We start from the raw sequence: 18,114 nt of genomic DNA, 5'->3' as shown, positions 1-18,114 counted from the left end.
GTTTTTTCATACAGCTTCAGGTTGTTCATGTAAAGGAAGATGGAAGATGTTTTTGATGTTTGATAGCCATGGCCTGAATTATTCAGTATTGTTGACAGAGAAAACAGTGCAATGACAAACAGTAGTAAGATTCCTCTCTTAATATTAACCTCTCCCAGTCTATCACCATTGATGAGGACTGTGTCATAGATCTTTTCACAGAGCTTCTGATGTTTCTACTGACTCCTATTATTTCTAGGCACTCGATTATTTAATCATATGGCAGAGAGTTGAATGCTTTCTTTTAATCAATCCGTGCTACAGTCACGTTGGTCTTCCTTCTCTTGCAGTTTCCCAGAATCATCTTGTCAATTAGCTGTTGATCTTTTGTTCAGTTTATTTACCACCTATCTCACGGTTCAAGGCAACTCTGTAACACAGTACCCTTCAAGAAAAAGAAATGGAAAAACAAGAGAATCCAGAAAGTTCTCATTGGTATTTGAAAATACAAGAAAATAATAACAAGAAATCAACTCTAAACCTCACTTCTTACGATATAATTGTGTAATAATTGTGTAAGCCGCCCTGAGTCTTCAGAGAAGGGCGGGATATAAATGGAATTAAAATAAAAAAATAAAAAATAATAATTGTTATGGGAGTGGATTTATTTATTTGTTAATGCTGAGCCAAGAGGAAGCCCAGAATTTCATTAAAAAAGCAAAGTGTGTGTATGTGTGTGTGTGTCTGTCTGTAACATATGCATATATGTGTGTATACTATATATACCTACATATATTACACAAACACACATATACATACATACATACATACACATACAATATGTGCTTGTTACACACTGGATTTCCTATTAGTATGGTCATGAGAAGCTCAGCGGTTAAAGACACTGAGTTTGTCAGCTGGAAAGCTGACAGCCGAGGTTTGAGACCTGAGTGTCCTGCAGTGGGTGAGCTCCCATTACTTGCCCCAGCTCCTGCCATTCTAGCAGTTTGAAAGCATGTAAATGCAACTAGATGTAAAGGTAACAGCATTCTATTCACCTTGGTGTATAGTCACGCTGAACCTCATGACCATGCAAAAGTCTTTGGACAATTCTGGCTCTCTTGGCTATGAAACAGACATGAGCACTGCCCCCTGTAGAGGTAATCCTTGACTTACAACAGTTCATTTAGTGACCGTTCAAAGTTACAACGGCACTGAAAAAAGTAACATGACTGTTTTTCACTCTTAGGACTGTTGCGGCATCCCCATGGTCACGTGATTTACATTCGGATACTTGAAAACGTGAGACATTTATAACGATTGCAGCATCCTGGAGTCAAGTGATCTCCTTTTGCAATCTTTTGACTTGCAAAGCCAATAGGGAAACCAGATTCACTTAACAACCAAGTTACTAATTTAAGAACTGCAGTGATTCAGTTAATAAATGTGGTGAGAAAATTCGTAAAATGGGGCAAAGCTCACTTAACAAATTTGTCACTTAGCAACATAAATTTTGGGCTCACTTGTTGTAACTTGAGGACTACCTGTAGTTGGAAATGACTGAACAGGGGAAACCTTTACCTTTAATATTGCTAAATGCATTCAAGAGCAGCATTACTTAGCCCTGATTTTGAAATCCATTTTGTGATTTTCTACCACCTGGGATATAATTTGCATAACCAACTTTTTAAAAATTAAATTGAGGTTAAAGGGTTTACATACCACACTAAGCCATTAACCCCTACTTACAGATCATTGTGGGTGGGCTTACCTGAACCTTAAATCAGCAACACAATTTAGCATAGCAAACTGGGCTGAAACTGTTTTTGAAAAGTGTTTTTTTTTCTATAGTTAGTCCTCACTTGGTGACCAGGATTGGGGCCAGAAACTGCATTGTTAACCATCATGGTTGCCATGTAGAAAATCATCTGAGTGCAACAAACTTACAACACACTTTTCTATTTGGTTATTAAATGAATCTCTTAACTGTTGTTTAGTGTAGCAATTGCACTAAACAATTTTACTTCTGCATTCTCTGTTAATTGCTTTTTGGGAGCTGATTGTAAAGCACACAAACAGTGATCTCATGCTGCAGGATGCTATGCTGGTCATAAATGCAAGGATTGGTCACAAAGCTGTTTTTTTACAATTTTGTAACTTTGAATGGTTGCTAAATGAACAGTTGCTAAATGGGGGAATGCGTAAGTGAGAATACAGAATATCCTCACTTACAGAATAAAAGATGGAAGGAACCTTGGAGGTCTTCTAGTCCAATTCCCTGCATAAGCAAGAGACCCTATGCAATTTCGGACAAATGTTTGTTTAATCTCTTCTTAAATACCTCCAGTGATGGAGCACCCAACTTCTAGAGGCAAACCATTCTACTGGTCAATTGTTCTCATTGTCAGGAAGTCTCTCCTTAGTTCTAGGTTAGATATCTCCTTACTAAGTTTCCATCTGTTACTTCTTGTCCTGCCCACAGGTGCTTTGGAGAGTAGATTGACTGCGTCATCTCTGTGACAGCCCCTCAAATATTGACTGCTATCATATCATCCCTAATCTCTCTTTATTAGACTAGACATATCCAGTTCGTACAACCATTCATCGTATGTTTTAGCCTTCAGCCCTCTTTGTTGCTTTTCTCTGCACCCTTTCTAGAGGCTCAACCTCATTATGGTGACCAAAATTGTTGCAGTATTCCAAGTGAGGTTTTACCAAAGCAGTACATAAAGTGGCACTAACACTTAATGTGTCCATAATATTATCCCTTGTTGATGTAGCCTAGGACTGTGTTGATTTTTTTGGCAGCTGCAGCACACTGCTGGCTCATATTTAAGTAGTGATCTATTAGGACTCCTAGAACCTTAAGGTATCCCACTGCATACTTTACTCCATGTACATTAGTTCCATTGAGGACTACACATTTAGTGTGACTGGTCAGTCAATAATGAATCCATCTGGTGGTGATGCTGTCTATCCTGTATTTTTCTATTTTATCAAGAAGTAAGTTGGTAAGTGGTCTTGTTTGTCAAATGCCTTATTGAAGTCTAAGTACTATGTGCACAGCATTTCACTGATCCACTAATTTAGTCACTTTGTCGAAGAACACAATAAAGTTTATCTGACATCTGTTTTTGAAAAACCCATGTTGGCTTCTAGTAATAATTTTGCTTTTTTTCTAGGTATTCGCATATTTGTTGCTTGATTATCATTTCAGGATCTTTCCAGGTCTTGATGTCAGGCTGATTGGTCTTCAGTTTCCTGGATCAATTCCCCCCCCCTTTTTTTGAAGATGGGAAATCATATCAACTCTTTTTCTAGTCTACTGATAGTTCCCCCATTCTCCAGGATCTTTGAAAGATATGGTTCAGTGGTTCTGAGAACATGTCTGTCAGCTCTTTCAGAATTCTGGGATAGAATCCATCTGGGCCTCGGGATGTCAACTCAATTTGAGTGGATAGCTGTTATCTTTATATGTGAAAACATTTGGGGGAGAATGTGTGTAGGGAGAATTTTCAATTCCAAAAATTTGAAATAATCAGAATAACCTTGATTTCAATGAGATTTTTGTTTACATTTTGTTTAAAATTAAACTTTTAAATTGAAAGTCAGCATTTTTCAGCACTTATGTAAACGAAGAAGTAGACTAAGTTCTCCACAGAATGTGTGTTAAAACTGATAAATTCAGTTTCCAAATAAAAGCAAAGGTGCTAACTAGAAAACTGATAATCACATATGCTAAAAGAGACACAGAAATCTGCCAAATACAGTATGATGTCTTCACATAAGTATTGCTTTAAAGTGGCTCTGAATTTAACCACGTTGAGATAATGCTTTATCTTCTTTTTCTTATGCAACACTACAATCGCCAAGATTGGCCACTTTGACTAGATGGTTATAGGTTTTATGGATTCAGGTCATACAGTTCCTTGACACGGCTTACTGAAAGCAACACAGCTATTGGGAAAAGTTTTCAAATATCACAAGTATGAATAAATGATCAAATTCTTATGAAATGTAGCATTACTGGTTAAACTATAGAGTACTGCATTTTAAGGTATTGATAGTGGATGAGCCATGTCTTTTACCATAATACCAAATTTATGTTTTAGATTTTTCTTAATACTTCTTATACATAGTAATATTGAGTGGATTTTAGAAATTCTTGCTAATATTGAAGCAGGGTGGAGGGTGGAAATAGGTTAACAACAGATATGCAGTTCTGTTCCAGCCTATGACCGGCCCTGTTGGAATGTCAGGGACAACCCCTTTTTTATATTCAATAGGCTGGAATTAAGCCAACCAAATTTATTTGCAAAAACTAAACAAAACAGTTCAAAACAGAGTTAAACAAATACAGACCGAGACTATATCAGAAGCTCTTCAAATGGTTGCCTTCAGCAACCAGCACCTCCCACACATTCCCCTTTTAAACAGCAGTCTCAAAGTGTGGCTTCTCATTGCCTTCTCCCGAGGTGCCTCATTGCTTTTCTTTGTTCACTTCTGCTAGTCTGCCTCCTGCTTCGAGTGTCCCTGAACAGAGCCAGCTGTGGATTGTCTTCTTCCAATCTTTCAGGCTCACACAGCTAGGTCTGAGGAGGAACAAGATGGGAGGGGCCTGGCTGAGAGCTCTGCGGTGCATCAGAACTTTCCTCTGCAACCAAAGGCTCTCCAAACCCCTCCTCCTCCTCCTCTTCAGAATTGTCCAACTAAGCTGCCGAAACCACAGGCTGACGCTGAATCACAACATATGCATAGATAGTCCTTGTTTAGATTTGTCTATTTAGTGACAATGATGAAAAAGTAATTACCGTAAATGAGAAATCCTTGCATTTACAACCTTTGCAGGTTTATAAAACAAAGGAAAACAATTAAAATTATAAGCCCAGTTGCAGTTTCACTTAGTGACTACAGTACTTTGCTTTACTGCTGAATTTGCCAGTTCCAATTGTGGTTACTAAACTAAAATTGTTTATGGGCATAACTTGTAATCTTTCATTAAATTCTAGATGTTATTCCTCTTTATTGTAAATGGGCAAGAAGCTACATCATATATAATATCTTTAAGTGTTTAATTAGAATCCTGAATAGGGCAATTCATAAACATTTTGATATGCAAGTAACCCTGATTCTTTTTCAGGAGGATCTGGCATACATGTTTATTAGTTCCTGCTGTGAAGCAGTTAAAGCTGTTGAGAAATAGATCTTATTCTTATACATTCTCATCTCACACAAATTTTAAGATTAGACAAAGTAATGAGCTAAGTAGTCTAACATCTGGTTATATACTCCAGAGTTAAGATAGAGTACTGACTGAAGTTTTCTGTTGCCATATTCCAAAATAATATTTGTGAAACAGTTTTTTTAAAAAAAATAATATATACTGCTCAAAAAAATAAAGGGAACACAAGATAAGACATCCTACTATTAAATACACTACATTGTGTTGTTTAAGTGTTCGCTTTATTTTTTGAGCAGTATATTTTCTTTACTTCATTATATGCTGATAAATAATTTATTTAAAATGATATTTCTTTTTCTTCTTTTTTAATATATATATATAGCTGCCAAATTTTAAAGTATTGAGTCATTCCCCAATGTCTGATGCCTCCATCACCTTTGAATGCAAGCCACAGTCTCCTTTTGATGGAAGTCCAGATCAGGAAGATTTGAGTGACTTGGTGACAATCTCTGACTTGGCCAGTGTGAGCCTGGCCCATAAGGACCATCAGAATGTGCTATCTGTGGAGGTACCCAGTGACATTGTGCAGAATATGATAACCTGCCATAATGGGATGCAGGACGATGGGGGTGGGGGTACTGGGGTAAAAAAGAAACGAAAGAAAAAAGAGCTGGGGCAGCAAGATCTGGGCAATGAGAGAGAAGTAAAACCAAAGAGGAAAAGAGAACTTAAGGAACCAAAAGATCCCCCAAAGCCCAAGGAGCCCAAAAAGCCCAAGGAGCCCAAGCAGGAAGGGGCCAAGAAACCCAGGAAGCCTCGGGAGCCTAAAGTCCCAAAGGAGTCCAAAGAGAAGAAGAACATCTTAGAGACTTCCTCCAAAGCAAAGCCCAAGAAATCCAGGTTGGTATGGCTCTGGATGCTTTTATGTGTCTTAATTGCTCATTTAGCTGCTTATCTGGCAGTAGTTTTCTTCTAGTGGACTTTGAACGTGATGAGTCTTTAGTGGTATAGCTGAGTTTATCCTAGAAAAGCATTAGTGCAACATCCTTGAATTAAGCTTGTCAAGGAAGTTATCTTGGTGCATTTTTCTCTTCCTCTGGAAGAGTTTCCAGAATTCCAGTGCCTGGGGAAATTCTTCCAGAGTTTAATTGAATAGAGAAACCCTTCCGTTGTACGTACATCTACACATATAAATAAGGAACCTTTTGAAATACAGTAGATAGGAGTGATAATGCAAAGTTACAAGGTTATTTCATGCATTTTCATATTATATTACTATACTGCTAGAAAATATATTTGCAGTGCATGTTGCAGGATCTGATATTAGAAGCATATGAGTACTGTTCACAAAATTCATAGATGCTACCACAATTAATTGTTAATAATTTGGAATCATATAACTGCCTTCTTGATGTAGCTGTTAAAGCTCCTTTTATGTTTTTCTCTCTGTGAGGGAAATTAAATGGAATTTTAATGGAATTATAGTATCTGTTTTCCATTTCATTTTCTCTGTTGCTCATTGTAGTTAGTCACAGTGCTATGGAAATTGCTTGTTGATGGTCAGCTGGGAAAAAAATCTAATTGGCTTTGCCTGTGGATGTCCATGGGGGGCAAGGGATACAATCATGTGCGTGGTGATGTTAGCATGCAAATGCCACGGTTTAATTGTACGAGATCGCAATGCACAAGTACCGTACATAAAAATACCATATGCATGATGATACAATCCATGATTAGCTGTACCTTAAACTGTAAGATTGCCCATGCATAGCATGTTCTACTAGAGAGCAGGTCCTAACCTCTGTACATATGAAAGTGATCTAATTCTATTTTGGTTGACTTGGCAGTAATATCTTGTGTTGAATGTCACATACAAGGGTTTGAACAGAATAAATAAATAAAATTCTATTTGTGATCAATAACTGGATTCACTAAAGCTTGCTTTTCTGTGAGATCCTTTTGCATAATGACTTGGAAGTCTAAGTGGGACATGAATATTAGCCTATTTGTCCAACATTATTCCCTTATCAAATTTGGTAAAAATTGAATAAAACAAATGGTTGTCCTACAGTTACTTGATGACAGAAGCAGAGATAAAACCCAGTTTCCAAATGTTGCTGTGAAGCAATTCCTTTTAAAATGTTTCACAAACTTCCAAAATGATATGAACCTCCTTTATGTTTTTAGTGGTATTAAGCCATGATAGAGAAAAGTTTACGCCTTCGTATTACATTTCTGGATATGTAAACTAGTTGTTTATTTATGAAGGAGTTGCTGATTTTGAGAGAAATTCAGATAACTCATAGTTATTTCAAACCTTTGCTGCTTGGTCTTCCTTTTATTGGCTGATATTGGCAGAGCTGATAACTTGTTTCACTTAATATTGTTTGTATGATTAAAATTAAAATATAGTGCTTGATTTGACAAGGATTACTAATTTGTGCTATGTAAAATTTTAAGCCTCATAAGTATGTGTACTGGTATTTCTTGTAACAGTATTAGTGGGTATCACTTAAATGAAAAAAAAATGTTATCTCCTGTTCTGCAGTAGCCAGAGGCTGATAATAGTTACTTTTATAGGACAGTTTTTGTGGACATTCAGCAGGTTTTATATAAAAGAAATATCATGAGGGTGGAATTGAAAGAGGTTTGAAAGCACACAGTGTAGGTTTAAGTATGAAACTAAAGGATAACTGTGTAACATTCCTGAATATCAAAGAGTTTTCATCACTCTCATCTTGAAATACATTCAGCCCAACTCGCTTGGAGAAACCAACTAGATTAGTTTGGCCAGGAAATATTAGGCTGTCCTTACAAGGCTCTACATACATCCCTGTGCTAAACCAATTGATACTGGCATCAATCTGGAGAAATTTAACTGAGCAGCAATTCAGACCAAAGGACAGTATTTTAAAATCTTGGGTAAGGAGCAGAACTGAAAAAAAGTAAATGGTTCTGGAAGAAGCAAAATATTGGAATTTGTTCGGATCTTTATTACAGCATTTTCTTCACGGAGTTCTCCAGATTGCTGTATCAGTGGCCTTTTCTTGCTGTGAGGCCCTCTTGCCTTCTTACTAAAATCAGAACAGCACCACATTATAAATACCATCTGAAGTTTATGGAAAACAAAGAGAATTTGGTTAATCTTGAAGAGGCTCTGTGAAAGAAGTATGCTCAGCCACATATATTTATAATGGTTTCTCTTCTAGCCATATGAAAAGATAATAAGAATGTTAAAAAAATCTTATTGTACTAGATAATTAAATGCTTATCAATGAGCCTTAAGATTGCTGCAAACTGTCCTGGTGTCTGTGGCCAATTTGCTGGTAACAAACTGATCACTGTTGCTATTTCAGGATTGAGGAACCTGGATCCATGTCCATTCATTCCTTCACAAAACGTGTTCAAAAATACATAGCTGAGGATTGTTCCTTTCAAAATGTCAGAGTAAAAAGTATATGCAAATAGAGCCATTGCTGCAAACTCTATAAGCATCTGGTAATTGTGGCATAATCTCCTCTAAATCATTTCTAATCATAGTGAGCTTCAACATCTATGAGTGGAATGGTTGCTAATTGTAACTACAGCACCAATGTCTGGGGACTTATTGAAAGCACCAGCAGCACTGCACTTCCACAGCTTCTAATGCAATTAGAAGCATGTCATTGGCTCACACCTGCCCTAGAAAGTTACATTATGAAAATTATTCTTTACATATATATAGCAAATAGCAATGTTCTATAAAATTGCAGCATAAAGATCTGATGTGAAAATAATATCAAAACAGATAAATTGCCTTTTATGAAACAAGTTGCAAAACTGTACCTCAGATTAAAATGCAGATACTAAAGATCAATTTTATTGTTGATTTCTTCATCATTGGTGCTAACTCTTCTGTTTCATGTTTGATATAAATGCTGGTATCAGATAACTGAAAACAAACAAATGTAAATCTGCCTAATATCGAACTGTGCTTTGCACATATTGATGCACTAGCACAATCATTGTTAAGCAAAGGATATTAGACTCTTACTTTCTTCCATTTGATATTAAAGTGGACTATGTTTTAAGTGACGTTGAAGAAGATACCCATTCAAAACTAGACATTCATCTGAGAAGCACTGTAGAAAACTGAACTGACATGATTAAGTACTCAGCTTGTATGTACAGAAGATCCCTTTTCTTTAATACATGTTTTATGAATGAAATACTGCAAGTACAGAAGTTTATGTACTTGCAGTTGATCTCTGATCAGGAGGAGATGAAAGTTTCACCAGTTTAAGCTTGCAAGAGAAATTGATTTGACTAACATAAAGACTGAGTATAAAGAAGGAAATATTGTCACTTACAAGACAGTTACTGGAAAACTGATTGTTCAAATCATAGAGGATGAAAGGATGAAATGCCTAGTGGTTGAGGCACTTGGTATAGATCCACATTGAACACTGTGAATGTTCTCTGGAACGAAATATAGTCTTGGTGACATAAAATATTGAACTGAAGATACTTTTTCAAAAAGCAACTGGGTTTTGTTTTTTTGCTTGAAGAACTAAAGGAGCTTCTTGGATAAGAAACGAAACATCTTCAAGCAAGAAACAAAAAAACAAAAAACAAAATCCAGTTGCCTTTTGAAAAAGCACCTTTGGGACAACCATGACAGAAAATCTCCATATACATAAAATATTAAAGATTTTTACAATTAGAGAGGATTCCTTGCATTTCCGTTTTCTGAAGATTTGAATTACATATTATGCTTCCAGTCTGTAAATTTATTGCATATATGCAGAGCTTATTTGTAAATGTGTAAGTATATACCTCAGAGAATCAGTATTGTCTCAGACTGCTCACAGCAGCTAGTACACAGCTGCTACTGTATATGAAGCCACTACAAGACATTCCTTTTTAACTTGCTAAATCCATATCCATGTAAATTCTAACCAAACCAGCCAATTTTTATACCACTGATGAATTTTTAGGTTCCACAGCACTGGGCCTGACATTCTGAGAAAAAGAACAAGGGGTTCATTCAGTGTGGCTACAAAATAGTAGACTGTTGGCAGCAGTTTGTGGGTAACCTCTTCCCAGACCATCATCCATTATATTCAGAGTGTGTGAAAACTAATACTTTTCCATTTTCCCCCCAAAGAACATCAAATATGATGACAAATAGAAATAGAGCAACAGTTATTCTCTTGCAGAAGTGCCGCATATCAGTGATAAAAAAATAATAATTTACAGGTGATATGCTATGGGTATGGGGTATTTAGATCATTTTAATTTGATTTAACTACCTTTTTTACAATATGCACAACTGCTAGACATATTATTCAGAAACAAAATAGAAAAATACTCCATAGTTAAACGGCCTTGTTTCTCCCCCCCATTGGAATTTTTATACATCTTGAGGGAAATATTATAACTGACTTTTACTTCCATTTATGACAATGGATAATGGAATCTCACTGTTAACATCAGATAATTTGTAATCCAATTAGCATAGCTCTTTTTCAATCCTAATTCTCTTTGAAGAACACCCAAATGAGTTAAATCACTTGTCTATTATATTCATAATTTCCCAGTCATCTTTCCCCAAACCCTGTTTGTTTGTTTGTTTAAACTATCCCATTTTCTATTGCACAGTTAACTTTACAGCATGAATTGTTTACGAGCAATTTACTTCTGCATGGAATTTAAGGAAATTCATGATTTTGGTCACTGCTAACTTCTCTATCCCCATGTTTTTCCCCCAAATAATTGGGTAAAAATTAAAAGTATCTTCCCTAATACCAGTTCAGAAGAAAATGTTTGTTTTCACCTCTAGTTATTTGTTGAGTTTAGTTATTTTCTATTCACAGTTACTTGCTATATTTGTATTCTGCCTTTCATTCAGAATCTCAAGAAGGAGCTAGTATGGACTATGGGCCTTAATCAGATAAATAAATAGCATGAGAATAGGGAAAAACCTAATAGCATGATCTAGTTATCAGTTGAAAAGACATCAGTTGAGAAGTAACATTATGGCATATATCTTTTAGAGTATTCAAAACATTTGTATTTTAGAATTGAAACTGGACAAAATGGTTTACTTAATCTCAAGTAGCTTTTTGTTGGGTCTTTGGTATTCTCTGAGCTTGGTTGTTTATTTGAAGATGTTTCATTACCCAACTAGGTAGCATCATCAGTGCTAGAGAGGGGTGACATTTGCTTTTTGTTAGGATTATAGGAAGTTAAATAAAATATTGACTAGAGTTCATTTTGGGTAAAAGATGAATTTAACTATGACATTACAGGTAGTCCTTGAGTTATGAATGTAACGGAGCCTGCCAATTACATTTGTAGAATTCATAGGAGTGAATGGTGTAACTCGAACGCGATCACTCCCTGCTTTCACCCACACATTCACTAATCAAATGCACGGGTCATTAAGTGTACATGAGGTATCTCAGGGTGCGAAAGGCAATGGGGGGCCTAGTGCAGGCATGAGTCCACTGTGTCCAGCCACCAAAGCTTCCCCCAACCAACGAAGAAACCCCATGCTCCTCTTTCCACCACTTGGGGTCCAAAGCTGCTTGGGCCTTTCCTCCCCGCATTGAGAGCCCTGCATTTCCCATGTTTTCCTGCATGGCCTTGAGTGCTGGAGCCCTTGTCCAGCCAAATAGAGAAATGCCAGACTGGTCTTTCCCCTTCCCCATCAAGCCTCACCCTCTCTCACAAGCAGGCGCAGTCCTGCTCCACCACTTGCTGGAGTGCCAAACCTGCCTGGGTTTCACAAATTGCACTGCCACGGAGCTGGAGCGCTTGGTGTATCACCGCTCTGCTCCCCTCGCTTGCCAAAAGTACTCCTTTTCCAAATTGCAAGAGGGGCTCCTAAACAACCCTACTCTCCAACTCCGTTGTGTTTCTCCGCCGTCACAGAGCTGAAGAGCTTGGCATACCACCCCCCCCCCCAGCTCTCCTTGCTTTGTAGTTAGTACTTGCTGCTCCTGTTTGGACACGAGCAGGAAGAAACCACCAAGAGGAAGCTGGCTGACCCCAACTAGCTTCTAGATTGGAAGGAATGAGGCTTGGCCAGCTTGGTTCTGCTCCCTTCCCCACAGCCTTGCTGCAGGATCTCCTAAATGGAGATTTTGTAGAGGTGTGGGGTGCAGTAATACTTTTGCAGCTTTGCATAGTGCAGGTTGGCACAACCAGCTTGCCACTTGTTGCAAGTATGAGTCCTCCAGTTTGTAATCCCATTCATGGCCTCTGCCTCTAACCTGGAACCGGAGGCAGCCCAGAAATTGACCTCAAACATCTGGGCGAAGCTCCTCCTTGTGCTCCATTTAATCCTGGTTCCCGTCCAAGCAAGAATGGGATTGGAAATAACTTCCATTGCCTGACCTTGGCTGTGCCACTTAAACAACGCTGCGTTGCAAATGGAAGAAACATGCAGGGAAACCAAAGAAGTTGTGGGACTAAAAAAAAAAAAGTTTAATCAGACCTTCCAACCTCGCAAATCAGAAGAAGAAAAAGATTGCCAATTATACTTTACATGATTACGTTAATAATGTGTTAGTCATAGCCATTATTTTTGGTTTACCTGGTTACTTATAAGTGGAAATTTTCAAATTAAATGGAAGAAGGGGGCAATGTAAGTAAAGAAACTTGCATACGAATGCAGTATTTTAAGAGGGCCTATATCTTGCTAAATGTCTTATATTAAAAACCAATTTCTGTAGACTGATCAGTTTTGGTTGTGAACTTGTACATGTCATATTTTTATATGTGTTCTGTTTACAGAGGCTCAGAAATAATAGTTGTGTGAAATAATTTCCTCAAAAGAATGTTGGCTGGAAATCAATGTGAGCAGCCCAAAGTGCTTCTAAGTACTTTTTTCCAGACTAAAATTGAGTATTTGAATATGTATTGCTCAGTTTTGGAGAGAGTAATTCCAAATGGTGTTTGGATAAGCCAGGTGTGTCAAAACTGCCGGCTCACGGGCCGGATGCATCATAGCAAAACCGTGCCCACCCCATTGCCATCAGTGGCAAAAAAAAAGTCACGATACGTCACGTGACATTGCGAGTTTGACACCCCTGAGGTAAGCAGAAAAGAGTGCAGTAGAAAGAGAACCCTCACAAAGATATTGCTTCTCCATAGTATTTTGAATTTGGCTATTGACTGCAAAAGGCATGATACTTTCTGAAAAACCAGAACAAAAAGATTGTCATGGTAGTTTTGGGGTAAAACATGAATGACAGATACTGAGTTCAGTGATACTTGCTGTGATACTATAATGCTATTCATTTGTACCTGCAGTATGGAGCAAGGACCAACTCCTGTTGAAAAGAAGAAGAAAGGAAAAAGGAAAAATGACACGTCACTTGATAATTTAGAATTGGATCAAGGCCTACTTTCATTGTCTGGACAAAACCTTGAGGAATCTGTTGACTCAGTTGACAGTCAGGTATACTTGAATCTTGAATCTTTATGGACATGAAACAATCTAATGTTGCTACAGTTTTCTCATGAGAACAACCAATTTATGTTTCGTTAGTTCCTATTGTTTTTTTGGTTCTGCTTGTTAGGATCCCACAAAGATGCACCTGTATATTAGCTTGTTCACATAACTGAAAGTATGGAAAGTCATCAAATTGTAGTCATTCAAATAAGGACTTTTTAAAACAAAAATGTAAGATTCTTTCTAGACACAGTTTAGTGCAGTGGTTAAAGTATCAGGCTAGACGTGGGGAGACTGAGAGTTCTGCTACACCTTAGGCACAAAGCCAACTGACCCTGGGCCAGTCACTCACTCTCAATCCTAGGAAGGAGGCAATGGCAAACCACTTCTGAAACGATACCAAGAAAACTGCAAAGACTTGTCCAGGTACTCGGCAGGAGTAAAAAATTGACTTAAATGAGATTGTGTGTGTGCTCTGTCTCCCTCCCTCCCTCCCTCCCTCCCTCCCTCCCTCCCTCCCTCCCTCTCTCTCTTGTATAAATAATTGATATACTTATGCAGAATGGTTTTGCTAACCTAGAAATGAAAAATTGCATACTTTTAAAAATTATAATAGCTCACTGCTCACAGTGTGAATAATCTTAAGTATCATAAGGATAAACTCCTATTCTTAGTGTTTCATCCTACTGGGAGGATGAAGTTTTCAGATAATTTCCCTTTTCATCTAGGAAAGGAAAAAGCTAGAAGTTTGTGACTTATACATACATACATATATACATGCCCATTATTCTATAACCTGTTGGAATATACAATGTTACATAGGGTACAAGAAAAAGGTAAGAAATTTTAAGCCAAAGAATTAAAACTGTAAAAAAGGGAGAACTAATTTATACCACACACTGTCTATGGAAATTCTCAATCATCCAGGTCATGGTTGTCCCAAAGGTGCTTTTTAAAGAGGCAACTGAACTTTGTTTTTCTTTGAAGACATTTTGCTTCTCATCCAAGAAGCTTCTTCAACTCTGACTGGGTGATGGGGAATGGAAGTATTTGTATCTATGTCAAAATTGAACAGCCTTCTCTCAATAGAGGGGGAGGGATACAACATCATCTATCTTCAGTGTATAACAGTTCCAAGAAGGCTTTACACACATTTGCACCACTCAGGTGACTGTGAGGACACAGACAAACCCCCAAGTGGCCTCAACAACTCTAAAAGAATGCAAATGACCAGCTGTCTACAAGGAATATAAATCCTTCCATTCCCCACCATCCAGTCAGAGCTGAAGATGCTTCTTGGATAAGAAGCAAAACGTCTTCAAAGAAAAACAAAGTCCAGTTGCTGCTTGAAAAAACACCTTTGGAATATACCACACACTATATTTCCCTGCATTTTTCCAACTTTTCAGACCATTCTCACTTCCACCACATCCCTACACTAATTTACGCGTTAGCAATAGCAATAGTACTTAGACTTATGTACTGCTTCACAATGCTTTAGGGCCCTCTCTAAGTGGTTTACAGAGTCAGCATATTGCCCCCAACAATCTGTGTTCTCATTTTACCAACCTCAGAAAATGGAAGGCTGAGTCAATCTTGAGCCAGTGAGAATTGAACTACTGTCAGTCAGCCAAATCAGCCTGCAATACTGCATTCTAAACACTGCACCACCATGGCTGTTTGCCTTTAGTTGTCTGAAATTTTTACCACATGTTCTCTTTCCTCTCTAGCTGTTAAATCTTCCACCCTATATTTGTTTTGCAATTCTGTCTTAATTCCTTCTCTATATGGTGTTACGTGTAACTTTCCATATTTTCCCTCTTAAGCAGAACTATGACTTGAACTACAAGATGAACGGCATATAAATTTTAATAAATAATAATAATTATCTTAATTCTTGATAAATAATTTTCAGATGCTTGTTGTATTATTCAGATTTGCAGCACACCATTCAGTTTAATGTGTGCACGTTTTTATGTTCCCAATCAACAGATCTCTGTTGCCACAAGCATTCCATAAATTCACAAAACAACCACTTTTCATAAAAGTGTGTTCACCATATGCTCACTGTATTATCCTGACTTGCAGTCATGTGAATGGGCCTTTACAGATAAAGCATAACAAAGACATCCCTTCACATTGCTTTAGTTCACCTATCACTTTAAGATACATTGAAGTTGCTTTGGTAAAGCTTCACTTATGAACCTAGCTCAAAGTAGTTAATAATTTTAATATTTTATTTGACTTAGGCGATTGATTCAAATGCAGAACATTTCAGTTTGCATATTCATTTGTGATTTCTCAAGGGTTGAATCATGAAATAAACAACAGACAAGAAGAACTATTGGATTCATTGGTATTGATCAGACAGAGCTGAAATTAGGTAGGAGAGGCATTCCATAGGGAATTTTCTGAAACTGCTATATTAAAAGATCAGTTGATGTAAAGAGAATCATCTGAAAGTGATTTCTGAATTGAGCAGTGTGTTTACTTAAAGAATATATGCAGTATGCAGGAACAGTGAGTGGCTCAAATATGACTCCAGGAAAGACAGAAAGTGCCAAAAACAAATTTCTCTTTCAGAATTTAGATAAGCTGGCAAGCAGTTTTTAGGATTGGCACTTTTCTACCTTTCTCTGCTGTTCAGAACTGCCTAGGGGATTGGCGAAGTATTCTAGGAGCAGGTGATGATGGAACAGAAATGTAATTTATTATGAAAAAGAAAGGATCTAACAAAGTAGGAAGAGAGAAACACACACACAGAGTGTTTTTTTAGTCCTGAAAATATGTATTCATTTCTTGCCTTATGTCTTAACTTGTCTATGGCTTGGCTTATGTTTGGGGCTTTTCAGCATGCATGAAACAGTAGTACATAGCAGGATGGCTACATAGATTTGGCATCATATTTATTCTTGGGGTGGGATGTTCAAACTTTTGAAGCTAAATCATATGTCTGTCTTACAGCATTTTGTTTAGTTCAGGCTCCTGGTGCCCTAATTTTTCACTAGCTGGCAACATATTGGCCAAATCTAAGCAATGTGTGTTTCTTTGTATAACCTGGACAAGTGCTGGATTTCAATTAAGCAGTATTGTATATATCTCTTCTACCATGTTTGTTTTTGCTATGCAGAAGCGCCGTTCTGGACGCCAGGTGAAGCGTAGGAAGTACAATGAAGACTTGGATTTCAAGGTGGTTGATGATGATGGTGAAACAATAGCTGTGCTGGGTGCTGGCCGAGCTTCTGCACTTTCTGCATCTACCTTGGCTTGGCAAGCAGAGGTATGGCTGGGACAACTAGGAAACAAAACTTAATTCCATCTAGAAAATCCATTTGCTTGTGAACTCATAGCACAGTAGACATGCAAATTCATGTTTGCAGCAATTTGAAAAGAATTACATGTATCTTGAGTAAAATCAGTGGTGTTTAAACTGAATTCTTGTACAGTGCATTTATTTGTAACAAATTCCCAATTGAGGATATCACATGTGGTGATGTACCAGAAAAATGCAGCATTAACCTTTATGTAATTTTAAATTATCTTAAATAAATGAATCACTTATCTGATTATTTTCTGTCATTTGGAATGTAATAATGTATACATACACATTCTTATGTAGTTTACTACCAAATAAGTATTTCCCAAATGAAATTCTAATCTGATTTTGATTTCTCAGTATTTCTTCCATTTTAGAACATTTCTTAAAGTAGTTTTTTTTATGTAATCTCCCCATCACAAGACCCATCCCCAGCCTCTCACTGATGACTCACCCCTGACCCATTGATAATTCACACCCTCCGAGGACCCTGACCGGAAGTAACCTCCCCATCACGATCCATCACAAGCTTCTCTCTGATGATTCATCACAAGACCCTCACTTGACACACCCACACCTGAAGCCCTTATAAATAGAAGAGCACTGACTCAGACATCCCCTAAACACTGCTGAAGATGTTATCTAGTCTGGTAACGAAATGTTCGGAAACCAACCCACGAGCTCGGAGAGAGAACTTTCACCCTCATGGTTCTTTATATTTAATTATAAGCAAAGATTGCTAATTGTGATAAGCTTGTATTATAACTAAACAACATAAAGATTTCTTAACAGTTTGTTGTAGTGGTTAAGGCATCCCATTGGGAACTGGGAGACTTAGGCACAAAATAAACTGGGTGACTTTGGACCAGTCTTTCTCTTAGGAAGCAAACCATTTCAAAATTTGCCCAATAAAACTGCAGGAACATGTCCAAGCACTCGCCAGGACTCAGTACTGACTCAACAAACCCCCCCCCCCACACACCTTATTTATTTATTTATTAGATTTTTTTATCCTGCCTTTATTACTTTATAGGTAACTCAAGGAGGTGAACATATGCACTGTAAAACTCTGTCCTTCTCCTATTTTCCCCACAAGAATAATCCTGTGAGGAGGGTTGGGCTGGAAGAGATACAGAGAAAGTGTGCAAGTAACAGAAATACATATGTAAAATAAATTCAGTTCTTAAGCGGATAGCT

At 37.5% G+C, this 18,114-nt stretch overlaps 1 protein-coding gene across 2 annotated transcripts in view; it reads left to right on the top strand.

Moving 5' to 3' along the window:
* The window catches only part of CHD6 (chromodomain helicase DNA binding protein 6), a 144,588-nt gene that overhangs the window by 61,634 nt on the left and 64,840 nt on the right, over positions 1-18,114 (top strand). For both annotated transcript variants that reach the window (XM_083358038.1, XM_083358039.1), the window contains exons 5-7: positions 5,544-6,061; positions 13,460-13,607; positions 16,732-16,881. In XM_083358038.1, the coding sequence (XP_083214164.1) occupies positions 5,544-6,061; positions 13,460-13,607; positions 16,732-16,881 (816 nt within the window). The remainder of the gene's footprint in view (positions 1-5,543; positions 6,062-13,459; positions 13,608-16,731; positions 16,882-18,114) is intronic.

This window comes from Vipera ursinii (assembly GCF_947247035.1).
Source record: "Vipera ursinii genome assembly, chromosome: 3".
Taxonomy (NCBI): domain Eukaryota; kingdom Metazoa; phylum Chordata; class Lepidosauria; order Squamata; family Viperidae; genus Vipera; species Vipera ursinii.
The sequence above is the reverse complement of the archived record's forward strand: the minus strand, read 5'-3'. Positions and strand labels throughout refer to the sequence as shown.